The sequence below is a fragment of the Carassius auratus genome, chromosome 24 (genome assembly GCF_003368295.1).
Source record: "Carassius auratus strain Wakin chromosome 24, ASM336829v1, whole genome shotgun sequence".
Taxonomy (NCBI): Eukaryota; Metazoa; Chordata; class Actinopteri; order Cypriniformes; family Cyprinidae; genus Carassius; species Carassius auratus.
The window spans coordinates 2,865,102-2,879,621 of NC_039266.1; the positions used below are offsets into that span (position 1 = coordinate 2,865,102).

Consider the following 14,520-nt stretch of genomic DNA (forward strand, 5'->3'; position numbering starts at 1 on the left):
TATTTTTGCGACTTTGGAGCCCCCTACAGTTACTAACTAATAAAAATCATTATTATTGTTTTATAAACTCGGCTCACATTTAGATCAAATTCTGCTCCCCAAAAAGTAACTTTTAATATGTTTCCATGGCTTCATAAATACAAACCCACAGAGATGATAATTAAAGACTGGCTTTATTCTTAAACAACACCGTTTCTTTCTAAATAAATCTGATTTCAATGCAATGTGTTCTGCATTTACACAGTTTTCAAGAATATTTTCAAGATACATGAAACACATTCCCAAAGCAGGTACATCTCTTATGTACATTAGACTATTTATAAAACAAATTCTTCAAAAACTAAAAAAAGACTTTGCTGACTATCTTCAGCACACATATGATTGCGTTCAGATTCCCTTTGTGTTTGATTATCATAAAATCATTAGTCCTACATATTTTTCCTCATAAGTAGCAGCCTGATCGCTCCTCTGCTAGAGAGAGTCCTGTGTGTGTGTGTGTGTGTGTGTGTGTGTGTGTCAGGTGTATTCACACAGGTGTCCGCAGCCGGCCGGACAGTGTCTGGACTGTTTCAGCCACTCCATCATATGCTCCAGGTGTCCTCCGTGACTGCAGCCCTGACACCACACAAACAAGCCTTTGACCACGTGATGACACACTGCACACACACTCGCACACTGGTGGCACCTAGGAAGAGTTCAAACACATACATACAATGCCCAATCAATATATTTCACATATTTTAAAATGACAAGATTTTAATTCATTTATATATATATATATATATATATATATATATATATATATATATATATATATATATATATATATATATATATATATATATTACTTGACAAGTGATATAATATTAAATAAATTATAAAAAATAATAATAATAATACATTATTTTATTGTCCTTTTTTATTTTAAATTTTACACAAAAATATTTATCATTATAATTTAAAATTAAATATATAAATTTTCTTTATTTATAAGTAGGCCTAAAGTGTGCAAAGTTCTCTAAAATCTTAGGAATATTTCACAATGATATTTAAATAAATTAAATCAAGTGAATTAAGTGATATAATAGTATGTTATAACAAATAATTTTTTATAGAAATGTATATATATAATACAAAATAAACCATAATTCTAAATACAAGATATTTTATTTACTTCTTGAATGAATAAAAATAGTGTAAAATTCTCTAAAAACTATTTACATTTTTAATAGATTAAATACAATTCATTATCATTTCATATATAGTACAGAAATTATAATAAATTCATGATACATTTATTACATCTATTATACAATTTAATAATAATATATTTATTTATAATTAGAATTTAAAATTAAATATATACATTTTATTTAGTGGATCCAAACTGTGTATATAATATATAAATATATCATAAAAGATAAAGTATAATACATTTGTAATAGATTATAATTTCAACAAATTTTATAACAAAAATCTATTAATTTTAGTTGTCCATATCCATATTAAAAGAGAAAAATATACCTTTAAATGAGCTTTAAACAGTTTAAACAGAATAAGGACTGAAACTCACAGTTTAGTTGATTTTTGATTTGAACAAAAAGGGATTGGGATTGGAGGTGGTACCTGTCACAGATCCAGCCCCTGTTGCTCATTGGTCGCTTGCAGTTGCTGCAGTTGATGTGTAAGGTGGTGGAGGCTTGATTCAGACACATGATGGGGCCACACGTGCTCAGTTTGATCACCTCGTTACTGACGTTCCACAGCTCGAAGCGCTGCAGCAGGTCGATGTAGGACATGTACCAGTGCTCCTGAAACACAAACACACAGATTAAAACATCACGGCTGTACCCTCATTCAATATTCACCTACATCAGTCCACTCATACAGTTCACTTGAAGGAGTGAATGAAAACGAGTGAGTGAGGGCAATGGAAGGACTGCCGCTTTTGCATAGTTTGCCTGCTGTTTAATAATCATTTGAAATGGGCAGCTCCAGTAGTAAAATTAAAGGATTTATATTGAACTCTGTCATTGAAATTATGTATAAAGCCTAGTTAAACAATTTAATAGTCCATTTACAATGAATTTGTACATGTGTTGTATTATAGCATGGAGGGGTGCTTTTAACACCAATTAAAGGAACACTCCACTTTTTTTTTTAATAGGCTCATTCCACCCCCTAGAGTTAAACAGTTGAGTTTTACCGTTTTCGAATCCATTCAGCCGATCTTTGGGTCTGGCGGTAGCACTTTTAGCTTAGCTTAGCATAGATCATTGAATCTGATTAGACCGTTAGCATCTCACTCAAAAATGACCAAAGAGTTTCCATAGTTTTCCTATTTGAAACTTGACTCTTCTGTAGTTGCATCGTGTACTGATAGACTGACTGAAAATTAAGAGTTGTGAAGTCAGGAAACTCTTTGGTCATTTTTGAGCAAGATGCTAACGGTCTAATCAGATTCAATGACCTATGCTAAGCTAAGCTAAAAGTGCTACCGCCAGACCCAAGTATCGGCTGAATGGATTCGAAAACGGTAAAACTCAACTATTTAACTCTAGGGGAGTTTGAAAATGAGCTTTTTTTTTTTTAAAAGTGGAGTGTTCCTTTAATGGATGATTCAGCTGTGAGCGCCATCTTTTGGCAAGACGCAGGAACTCTCATTATGTGCATCAGTGCATTATGAGTTTTCTCTAGCTGCTTAGTGTACATCGTGGTACTCGTTTGCACTGGAAAACATCCACTATGGTTTCGGACAACACTAAAAATGACTGTTCCCTATTTGAGGGTACAGTGGGTGATTTCGGATACAGCCCACATGAAGAAAGCTACACTTCCTGTCAAAGCGGGTGGTTTTCCTCACCTGTGTGAGCTCGTCGATCTCCTTACGGATGCGGTCGCCCAGTACGATCAGCACGGATACGGCCATCTGCACGTCGCCCTGCTCGGCGTAGTAGCACAGCATCTCCTTTACGATGGGGCAGAAGAACTTGGGCGGCAAGTGAGGCGAGAACAGCAGCTGCGAGACGGAAATGAGACTGAAGGACTCCATGGGAGTCAGACACGTGCTCTCGGCTTCGCTCCCGCTGACGTGGGGTGACTCGGGCTTCTCCTGCACTGGCTCCGGGGCCGAGGGATGGTCCATGATCTCGTGGCGTAACGGGAAAGCCTCCTGAGGGAGCAGGTACTCGGGCTCCTCTGCTTGAGAGAGAACAGGCTTTTCATTTCACTTTTTACACCTATGCACCTGTGAGATATGCTTGGTTTTGTTGACTTCTCACAGGCAATATTAACAATTTGCAGCTTCTTGACCAACCTGCCTGGTTCTCGTGCTCCATGCTGTAGAGATCATCGTCGTCCAGTTCAGCGTCTCCAAACAGATACTCGGCCTGACCCTCGCTGCCCTCCGTCTCCTCGTTCTCTGCACACAGAAACACATCCTTATACACCGTTTGTAAGGATTTCCTGGCAGCTAAACATCTGGACTGACAGCTGAAGGCCACGGAGAAACTTACGGAGTAATTGTGCATTCACAAATCAAACCATCTTTATAATAACTGAGGCAGCTCATTAACCCTGAAGTTTTAAAGGGTTAGTTCACTGAAAAAATTAATTTTTCTCTCATTATTTACAGGTCATTGCTAATGTGTAACCATCCGCTGGTTTCACAGACAAGGCTCAAGACTAAAATGTAAGTCTGAGCTGTTTAATCTGAAAGAAGAACAAGAGGGACACCAATCATGTTTTTTTCTAAGACACATTTATAAAAATGGCCTTGACTTATACTTAAATAACCTTGAACTGTAGCCTTGTCCTAATCCTTGCTTAGTCTTAGCACTGTCTGTGAAACCAGGGCTTTATTTCTTCTGTGGAACATAAAAGGAGACATTTAGCAAAATGTCCAAGTTGCTCCAAGTTGAAAATGCACCATAAAATTATCGGTTTTCTAGAGGAACAGACTTAAACTGAATCTGTTGCTTAATGTCAATCATATAGGTTTGAAACTATATGAGGCTTAATGATGAAAGAATTATTCTTTTTGGGTGTCCTATCTGGTCTCCTACAAATGTTTTGTGTTTTCCTGAGAAACTTTGCATTTGCTTGCAAAAACGTTATTTGCGAGCAAAGTTTAATGGGAAAACAGAATGGTTTTGCGAGCAAATGAAAACACAAAGGTTTGCAAGGAAATGCAACGTTTCTCTAGGAAATCAAAAGTTTTGCAAGCAAACACAAAGTTTATTCGGGAAACAAAGGTTTGCAAGGAAAAGCAAAGTTTCCCTGGAAAATTAAAAGGTTCTGCGAACAAGTTTTTTTGAGAAACAAAAGTTTTGTGAGCTTACGCAAGGTTTCTCGGGAAAAATACAAAAGTTGCAAGCAAACACAAAGCTTCAAAGAAAAAAATAAGGGTTAACAAGTTTATTGTGGAAACACATTGGTAAAGCTAATGTAAAGTTTCTTTGATGTAAAGTTGGAATTTAATACAATATTGCGGACACTCTGTGAGCAAAAGTTATGTTTCTCATATATCTTATTTAATTTATTGGTAAAAAGCAAAAGTTTTATGAATGAAAGCAAAGTTTCTCTGGTAAAGACGATTTGTTTTATGTGTAAATGCAAAATTTCTCAGGAAATGTAAACGTTTTGTGATTGAAGGCAACATATCTTTGGGGAATGCAGTCGTTTTGAGAGAGCAAGCACAAAGTTTGCTCTGTAAACACAGTCTGGCTGATTGTATCTTGCATTCCTCTGTTATTGGTCTCTCATCAGGACGGCTGCGTGTTTATATGTCTGTGTCTCACCGTCATTGTTGTTGAGGTTGGTCTCCAGACTGTGGAGGTTGTCTTGTCTGTTTTCTTTGTTTCTCTCATTGAGAGCAGCGCTCATCTCCTTCATACTGAAGCTGCAGGACGCAGGTAAAAGATGCACAGTGATGAATGATATCAGAGTTAGGATTCAGAAATGAAACATCACATGTGGTAATGTCAGTACCTGTTGACGAGTGGGAGGTTTCCTGATTTGTTCAGATTGTGATTGGACGACAAGGACGGATTAGCCGGCTCTGAAAACATGATTCGCAGCATGGTCCATGTGGTCGATTCCTGTATAGTATAAACACATAACATAAAAACTTCTGTAAAACAGGGTTTGTAAGGAAACTGCAGGGGATTTGTGAATTAATGATAAGCTAGTCTTTCAGTATTAATCATAATAATATGCAATCAATTAAAAAAATAAACATGGAAGCCTATATTAAATAATTTTATACTGGCCTTATGCACTATATAATTGCAAAATGTTTTTTTTAATGTTTAAATATTTATTTTATTTAGTTAACTTGCATATATATATATATATATATATATATATATATATATATATTTTTTTTTTTTTTTTTTTAGTTTTTTAATAAAAGAGAACAGAGAACCATGAACATGCAAATGTTGTCTAAAATCATTGAGATGTTAACTTAAAATCTCTGGGGGTACTTCAAAAAAAATAAATATGTAGCAGTTCAGCTGACAAAAAAGGTTAAAATACAACCAAACCCCATTAAAATCCATCCGTACCTGCGGTCTGTTGAGTCTCTTGGCGACTTGAGCGTTATGCTCACAGAGTTCGACGAAGGGTTTCCCGCTCAGCAGGTAACTCTGTGCGGTGTTAATGAACCAGTCCATCCCGACACCGCTGCCCGCTTCACTCTCAAACACACTGAGCGCGCTCGACACCTGCGCAAACTGCTCCGTCACATCCGGCTTCTTGAAGAAGAAGATGGGGTACCGCCGATCGCCCCCCGGGTAGGTTTTACGCCCCACGTCCCCTACAGATTGTGGCGCTATAAAGAATGAACACCATTAAAAGCACGAGAAGGGTTTGAAAAAAAGACATAAAAAAGTCAAGGCAAGTACAATAAATACATAACAAAAAATATCTTGTATCTGTGCAGCTAATTTTGAATGCAAAAATAATTTTGGTCAAATCGAACCCCGTATAGAAATAACACAATAAAATAGATGGAAATTATTAAAACTCACATTTGATAATTTTTGTCTCTAACAAACTAGAAGTTTTCTATGCAAGCCCTTTACTGCCACTGAATAAAACATTTTAAAAGGTAACTTTTTATCAAACAATTTTGACTTTTTTTTATATAATTGCACGCTATAAACTCGCAGTTGAGTGTTATAAAGTCAGTACTGTGTGATAAACTCATAATTCTGAGAAATAAACTCATAATTGTGACTTTTTTTCACAGAATTGTGAGATTTAAACTCTGGGGAGGGGGTATGATATGTTCTCAAAAGTTTATATCTGGCGAATCGGATATTTATCACATGCAATTAAGAGTTTATATCTCACAACTCTGAGAAAAAAGTCACAATTGTGAAGAAAAAAATGTCTGTGCTTGCATAGTTTTTTGTTTTTACATGCATCTTTAGTGTCGAATATGGTGAACTGCATTGAAATCAGTGATGTTCAATTTAACACACAAATAGTACCCAGTTTTTCAGCACCACAGGAGGGTTTGCAGCAGTCCACTCGGGCGGGTCACTCACCGCTCATCAGACTCTCTTTAGCAGCAAACGCCAGGTCCCCCAACAGCCCAAAGCAGAGTCCCTCAGGATTGGCGCGGTCGACGGGTCTGCTGGCATCTTTAAACATGTGCTGGTACAGCGTACTGTCCTTGGACCCCGACAGCAGGAAGTAGGGGTCGTGCTGGTGCCGCCATACGATTCCCGTGGTCACGTCTCTGTGCTCCTCGAAGGTTGCGAAGGGGATGAACGGCCGGCGGACGTCCCACACGTAGATGTTGTGGTCCACCATCATGGAGCAGGTGGCCAGGTGATATCTGCGCTCCGGACGCCACTTGACCCTGGCCACCGACGCTATGGTCTGAACGCAGTAGATCTCCTTCACGCGGTTGGTCGACATGTCCCAGACTTTCACCATCTTGTCACGTCCGCCTGTGGCCAGCCAACCCCTGCAAGACAGAGACAAGCGTTACATATACAAAACACAGCCAGAGAGAAAATGTGTAACCTTTACCAACTAAAATTAGGCAAAAAAAGTTGCTTTTGAGTATTTATTAAGTAGAAATTTTGAAGAAATTATTTCAAATTAAAACTATTTAGTTTTTAAATCTTCTTTCTTATTTAAAGTTTCTTTAGTTATTAATTAAGAATTTTACAATTGTTAATGTTATTATTTTTTATCTCATTTTATCTTCTTTTAAAAAAAGGCTCACTTTGTATGTTTCATAAGTCATTAGTTTATTTATTTTTATAATAATAATTTTTTAATTTGTATTTGTAATAATACAATTTTATTATTATTATTATTATTATTATTATTTCCCTCATTTTATTTTCCCTTTTCAATTTAATATTTACTTTAAGAGTAAGTTTAATTTTTTTTATTATATTTTACTATAATAACAATAATAATATAAACTTTTTTACATTTGTATTTGTAATAAAACAACTGTATTATTATTATTATTTCCCTCATTTTTTTTCATCTTAATGTTTACATTAAGAGTAAGCTTTATATTTTAAATTGAATTTCACTATAATAACAACAAAAACAATAATAATAGTAGTAATAATAATAATAATAATTATTATTATTATTATTAACAATAATAATTGTATGCTAATTGTTATATTCTGAGCTTTTATATTATATTATATATTATATTTATGGCTGTCAGTTTAACGTGTTAACTTTATTAATTAATTATAAAAAATAATGCAATTCATTTTTTTTTTACAAAGTTAATGCACTCTCCCTGCCTTCAGTCCTGTATGTCATCTAACATAACCAAAACAGCTTTATTACCAACAGTCTTCAAAATACCTTCCTTAAATTCTGTCATTATTTGCTCACCCTCATGTCATTTTAAACCTTTATATTGCAGTACATGTTTTGAAGAACCTATTTTGTTGGTAACAAAGCTATTTTGGTTACCAGTGACTTTCACTGTGCTAACAACCAATACTGAGATGTTTCTCGAGTTATCTTCTTTTACGTTCGGCCGTTGTAGCCTAAATGTTTGTGCATGGACCTGTCATCAGGGTGCCAGTCACAGCAGAAGACGGGTCCGGTGTGCGCGGTGAACATCCTCTCGTATCGGTCGGGTCTCCGAATGTCCCACAGCTGCACGTTTCCATTCTCAAACGAGGCCGCGAACGTGAAATAATCCTTAATACTGAACTGCACATCTCTCACGCTCTCAGACTGACCTGCGAAACACAGACTGGTGTTCACGTGGTGTACAGTCTCTGTGTAATGTCAGATTTAGTGTCTAAAATACTCCAGATGTGCTTCTCGTTGAAAATAGGTTCTTGGGTGATGTTCTGTAGATGTATAATATGTGTAAATCATGAAAGAATTAGATTTTTGACATGTGACCCCTGCTGGCAAAATGAGTCGTCATGAGGAAATAGTCAAAAATTTTTTATTTTTATTGATAATGATGTATGACTTGTAGAGTTACAGCCATTTGAAGGCTACAAGAGTCAGCAGAGATTCATTTCTTTTGAGAAAAATCGAGTGAAAGTTTTCCCAAGAATAAAATCACCAAGCAACATTGCATATTTTTTTTCCATTTCTTTTCTTAATAATGACTATATTATTAATCACAATATTGCTATTATTTTTTATCTTTGTTATTAAACATATGAAACAAAGATACAAAAAACAGTAGTTTAATCAAGAGCCTCTATTCTTTTAATGTTTAGTGTAATTAACATTGGGACCTACTGTAATGCATGGATCTAATATAATGTTACACATCAGATAAGATAGAACAGATTATGTTTGTGCGACTCTCGTCTAGACATATTTTGCAATAATGTACTTAATAGGGAGATTATGCACATGCTTTGCAAACATCATCATGGTTTAAACTCAATATAAATATCCACAAAGCTGTAATGCAGTACTTTGCAACAACAGCCCTACAACTTATGTTGAGAAGCAGCAGCAGTCGTCCAGAAGAAAGCATACAACTAAAGATCATTTCAGATGTTTGATTACTTTTGAGCATTGAGGTCACTAGAAGAGGACTTAATGAACTCATTTTTGTGAAAACCTTAAATTGGACCTTTTTTCTCTTCTTTTGGCTGTAGCTCAAAGTTAGACCGTGTGCATTCACACTCATTCTGCCAGCACGGGTCACATGTGCAGATGCTGTAGTAAAGCCAGAGACGCTCATCTACCAGAAAAGGTGCTGACGCTCTCCTTCTTGCGCAGGTCAAAACACTTCATGAATCCGTCCTGAGAGCCGGACAGCAGCATGTTGACCTCAGTGGGGTGAAAACAGACTTTATTGACCGTGCGCTTGTGTTCGGTGAACAGCTGCTCCTGTTTGTTACGGCAGGGCCGGGCCAGATTCCACGTCACCACGGCTCCGTTAGTGGCGGCGGTGGCCAGCAGGTTCTCCTCCATCTGATGCCACATGACATCCGCACAGCTGAAGTTCAGTGAGGGTTTGCGTCCCACACGCAGGTTCAGCCGCTCCACGAAAGCGTCCTCCTCCAGACCGTAAATCTTGAAAATATTCCGCCCGGCAACCACCACCTGAAACATGCGATGATCAATAACAGACTGAATATTCATTTACATACTACTAATCAATTAAATGACAAATATATACATACTGAAGCAATACCTAAATTAATAATAAATATAAATAATAGTGCTGTCAAGCGATTAATCGCATCCAAAATGAAAGTTTTTGTTTGCATAATATATGTGTGTGTGCTGTGTATATTTATTATGCCTATATAAATATACACACATGCATGTATATATTTCAGAAAAATATGTTAATATTAAATCTATATATTTATAATATAAATTATATGAATATAAATACATGTAAATATTTGTATGTGTGTGTATTTATATTAACATAATAAATATACACAGTATACACACAAAAACGTATATTTTGGATGCGATTAATCGTTTGACAGCACTAATAAATAATAATAAATTGATTAAATTTAATTAGATTACATTTTTTTTAGATTTAATTAGCAAAACAATATACTGTACATATATATATCTTAATGACAAATTGTTGAAATTAAAATATTTATAATATTTTGCATGGCAACCATCACTTGAAACATGTTGTGAAAAATTATAAAAAATTATAAACAAATAAATAAAAATAATCATGAATTAATAAATTTTAGACATTAAATTATTTTGAGAATCAAACATCACCTGAAATATGTTCTGATCAGTCAAGGGTTAACTACATCTTATAAAAATGATATCCAAAAATAGCATTTGGAAAGTGAATATTAAGTATTGACAATTAAATTATTAATAACCGATATTAGTCATTAACAGAATAAATACCAACTTAATTTACATATTAATATGATATAAATTAAATGTAAATATAAATTTGTACATGTAAATAACTAGAATATATACATTTAATATTAAATAATAATAAATTGATAATAATACTACATATAAATCATTTAATAATGAATAAATTATATACATTTAAATACTGATTTATTATAAATTATATAAATGTCAAAGTTATTGTAAAAATTCTTTATTGATCATTTTGGTAATGTGAACCATCAACCATTGAATTGGTCTCTTTGGCTTGTGTTGTGAATATAATTTTCATCTCATTTGTTCACCTGCGTAGCATCCCTACACACGCTGATGGCGTTGGCAGGTGCATCCAGGTGACAAAACATGGTACAGCCACTGATAGTGCTGCTGACCCTGGTCATCTTCTCCATCTCAAGCTGCACAATCAAGAGAAAGAGAGCAAACAGAGGTGAAAACACAAAGAAAAAGAATAGATGTAGCTAGAACAGTACCTTCTCTGGCCAGCAGGTGGAGCAATGAACATCTCCAGGTAGCGCGGGCACGAGCCATGAGGTGCATTTATAAAGTCAAAATATAAAGTAATAAAGTGAGAGGTTCACACTTAAGCCGTGTCCAAAGCCCGTTGTGTTGAGTTTATTATTTTAAAATAACCTTTCACTTGCTCATTCACTGACTCAAAACCTATGAGAAAATGAAGTCAGAAAAAGAAAACATGTTTCATTGTGTTTTAATATTTCACAAAAAAAAAAAAAAAAAAAAAAAATATATATATATATATATATATATATATATATATATATATATATATATATATATATATATATATATATATATACACTCACACATTTAAATGTAAATTTATGCAAACATACATTTATTGTGTTAAAAGCACACACATCTAAGTAAATTTTTATACTGTTTAATTTAACACTACACACAATTCAAGTGTTTTTTTCTTTCATCTCACCGTCTGTGTTTCTCGCTCACAGCTCGAGCTAAAAATTACAGACCTCGCGTGACAGTCGGTGCGTGACGTCACGCACACCTTCACGCGATCGCGGCTAACATCTTTACACGGAATTACACACCGACCTGCAGAACAGCAGAAAAACATATCAGCAACAAAGACATTAAATAAATGAAGTGTAAAATTGATACCAGAAAACATAAATAAATACATAATAATAATAAAAATAAAATAAGGGAAATTGTAAAAGTTATATATAGTGATAGAAAGAGACAAATAGACACAACAAATTTGATTTATTGGTAGAGTGCATGTTTTGTAAATATTTTATCTGCTGCTGACTGCGTTCACAGCCAATAATTCCAGTTTATAAATACTGTTTTCTCATTAACATTAGGAAAACAAGAGCAGTGCTTTGTTATTATAATGCACAGAAATACCAATTAAAAATGTAATTATTTTATATAAGGGTTTTGCACAGTTCATCATATTCACCTCAAGCATACTGGGCTTCGAGAATCGAGATTATAAAAATAGAAAACATTTAGTATTATAACAAAATGATATTATAGCTGTATCTTATTAAGTATGCAGTATTAGATGTAACGTTAGGTGTGCAGTCACGCGCCTTAATAAAAGTGCTACGCTGCTTTAAAAACAGCTCAGTACAGCGGTTATAACTCATGCAGCACGAGGCAGTAATACAGCCTTCGAATATTAATGTTCAACTGTGATATGAGTTTAGATACCGCTGAAATAACCGCGAACAACTTACCCTTTTAAAAACAAATGTGTCCGTTCATGAGAAGCGGATGTAGAAGCATTGTTTACGTTCGCTGCTGACGTCACCTCCGGTCGCATGGCGCGCTGCTTCGAGCTGCATAATCTGTTCACAACCTTTCTTTTACTGTCTATGTTCACAACGCCTTTAAAACCTCACACTAAAGAAATTTGTCATAACACATCCCGGTATGTTAATATGCTGTGATGTCGCTTGCTAACATTTGTTTGTTAATGTTATGAACTCTGTGTTTGCATTATTTCTCTCTCTCTGTGTCAGTCATGTCTGTGAACGAAAGCCTGTATAACTGTGAACCTCCAGCAGTGTGGAGAGCAGTTCATGGAAAATACTGGACTGTAGTAGAAGCCAAGGCAGCTGTGAAGGGGAAGACATCAGGAAAACTCTTGCAGCTGGACAGATGGTTTGAGTTCTTACAAGCAAACACTTCAAATGCTTTAGGTTGCATTTTTTGGTTCATTGCAGCATTTGTATATTAATAATAATTACATAATTTACAATATTGCTAAAAAAAAGGATACAGTACATTTAAAATAATACTTTATATGTTGTTTTATTAAATTATAAATAAAATGATAAAAATATATATTGTAATAATGTTAATTTTTACCTAATTATCAAAATTAGTCAAAACCATGCAACTTTAGTAGCAGTGTCTATTTGATATGTGATTATATATAAACAATCATAAATTACAAATATAAATACTAAAATGTATTTATAAAATAAATAATACATTTAAATATTGTTAAATTAATTACATTTAAAATGAATGTATTAATTGCATCCTTTTAATTTATATTTTCGACCTACACATCATAATTAACCATAAACTTGCAAATTGACAGAGCCGTAAATGCAGTCTTACTAACATTTTCCTTTATTTGATAGAATAGAATTGAATATTAATTTATATATTAATAATCATAAATGACCTTTGTACAGTCTATGTAAATGACTCAAATTTAAAAGCATAATAAACTATAGAAATTAAAATATTATTAAATCATGCATTATATATATATTTTTTTTCTAAATCACAAGAACATTGTGTCAGACATGCATCAGAATAGAATACAACTGTAGATGTAGTAAATCTTCTGTCAGGTTTCAGGAGGAGCTGCCGGCAGCGATCTCAGCCCGATCCAAGCGTTCCCTCACACACGCTGAGCTCGTCAAGATCATGGAGTGGAAACTGACTGTAAGCACAACAGAAATAGATTCACACCCTACGTAATTAACAACAACCATGATGCCAGAAATAGGCGAGTGACTCACTGGTTGCATGATGGATGCTCTCTAACAGAAAGGGAAGTTCAGGCCTCGTTTGCAGCAGCTGATTGGCTCAAACAGCGAGGAGGCGGTTCAAAGCTCGACCAGCAAAGCTTTCGGTTTGTTACCTGATGTCCAAGCGGCGATTACAGAGCTGTGCAAATTCAAAGGTGTCGGGCCAGCGACGGCATCAGGTACACACACACCTATCAGATCACGCATGCATGCATTAACTGTATTAATATGCATCTAATCGGTCTCTATAAGCTGTGCTGGCGGCTGGAGCTCCGGGTGAAGTGGCCTTCATGGCTGATGAAGCAGTGGAGAGCATCGCTGAACTCAGGCCGGTCGAGTACACGGCCAAACATTATGCACTTTTCCTCCAGAAAATACTGAACAAAACATCCCAGCTTAATAAAGGTAAGAGATTTAAGATGCATGTTGATCTTCAAGTGTTCTTCATGGGGATCGACCCTGATGTTTGTGGTCTCAGCGGACAGCCAGCGGGACTGGACTCCTCACAGGGTGGAGCAGTGTTTATGGGCCTGGGCCGTGGCCAATCAGATTCAGCCCTCGTTACTACAGGAGTTTGGTCTGATGGATGCAACACACTTTTCTCTGTCCAATCAGAAGCCAGAGAAGAGGAAGACAGCTGATGATGAGCCCTCGAAGAGACAGAAGACGGAGAGATCCTGAAGAGTAGCACTTCTGTCTGCTTATCTGAATAATATTATATTCAGCACTTTTCCTTTGCAAAAGAATGTCTTTTTGAGATATTAGAAAAGATCACGAAATACACTTCACAAGTGCTTTTCTGAATTTGTAATTGTTTACGTATAAATGTTTTAATAAAGCAATAAAACTTTTGTAAAAATTACAACCATTTAAGTGTTTTTTCTAATGTTTTGAATAATTAGAAATTACATATACTGTATATATATATATATATATATATATATATATATATATATATATATATATATATATATATATATATATGTATGTATATAAATCCAAGTATTGAGTGCATAAATTAACATACTTTAAAGAACTTCTGTTTTTTCAAATTCTTTTTTGATATATCTAAGGAAATATACTAATATTTTGAGATACTGCA

At 34.9% G+C, this 14,520-nt stretch overlaps 2 protein-coding genes across 6 annotated transcripts; one reads left to right on the top strand and one right to left on the bottom strand.

Moving 5' to 3' along the window:
* Positions 1-89: 89 nt before the first annotated feature.
* LOC113042083 (GATOR complex protein WDR24) lies at positions 90-12,187 on the bottom strand. 5 transcript variants are annotated; one of them, XM_026200655.1, is made up of 14 exons: positions 12,108-12,187; positions 11,376-11,457; positions 10,857-11,046; positions 10,671-10,781; positions 9,219-9,579; positions 8,063-8,240; positions 6,555-6,979; positions 5,568-5,833; positions 4,990-5,099; positions 4,800-4,900; positions 3,317-3,421; positions 2,864-3,201; positions 1,627-1,811; positions 90-685 (listed from the first exon to the last, which is right to left on the bottom strand). In XM_026200655.1, exons 4-14 carry the CDS (start codon positions 10,773-10,775, stop codon positions 517-519), a joined length of 2,343 nt encoding a protein of 780 aa, XP_026056440.1. In that variant the 5' UTR covers positions 10,776-10,781; positions 10,857-11,046; positions 11,376-11,457; positions 12,108-12,187; the 3' UTR covers positions 90-516. The 5 variants fall into 5 exon arrangements, with proteins under 5 accessions (XP_026056440.1, XP_026056441.1, XP_026056442.1 ...); XM_026200656.1 differs by having other exon boundaries at positions 11,333-11,457; positions 12,108-12,185; XM_026200657.1 differs by lacking the exon at positions 10,857-11,046 and having other exon boundaries at positions 12,108-12,185.
* LOC113042085 (uncharacterized) lies at positions 12,185-14,259 on the top strand. The gene is made up of 6 exons (XM_026200661.1): positions 12,185-12,301; positions 12,393-12,534; positions 13,239-13,332; positions 13,438-13,597; positions 13,671-13,823; positions 13,897-14,259. Exons 2-6 carry the CDS (start codon positions 12,395-12,397, stop codon positions 14,097-14,099), a joined length of 750 nt encoding a protein of 249 aa, XP_026056446.1. The 5' UTR covers positions 12,185-12,301; positions 12,393-12,394; the 3' UTR covers positions 14,100-14,259.
* Positions 14,260-14,520: the final 261 nt, after the last annotated feature.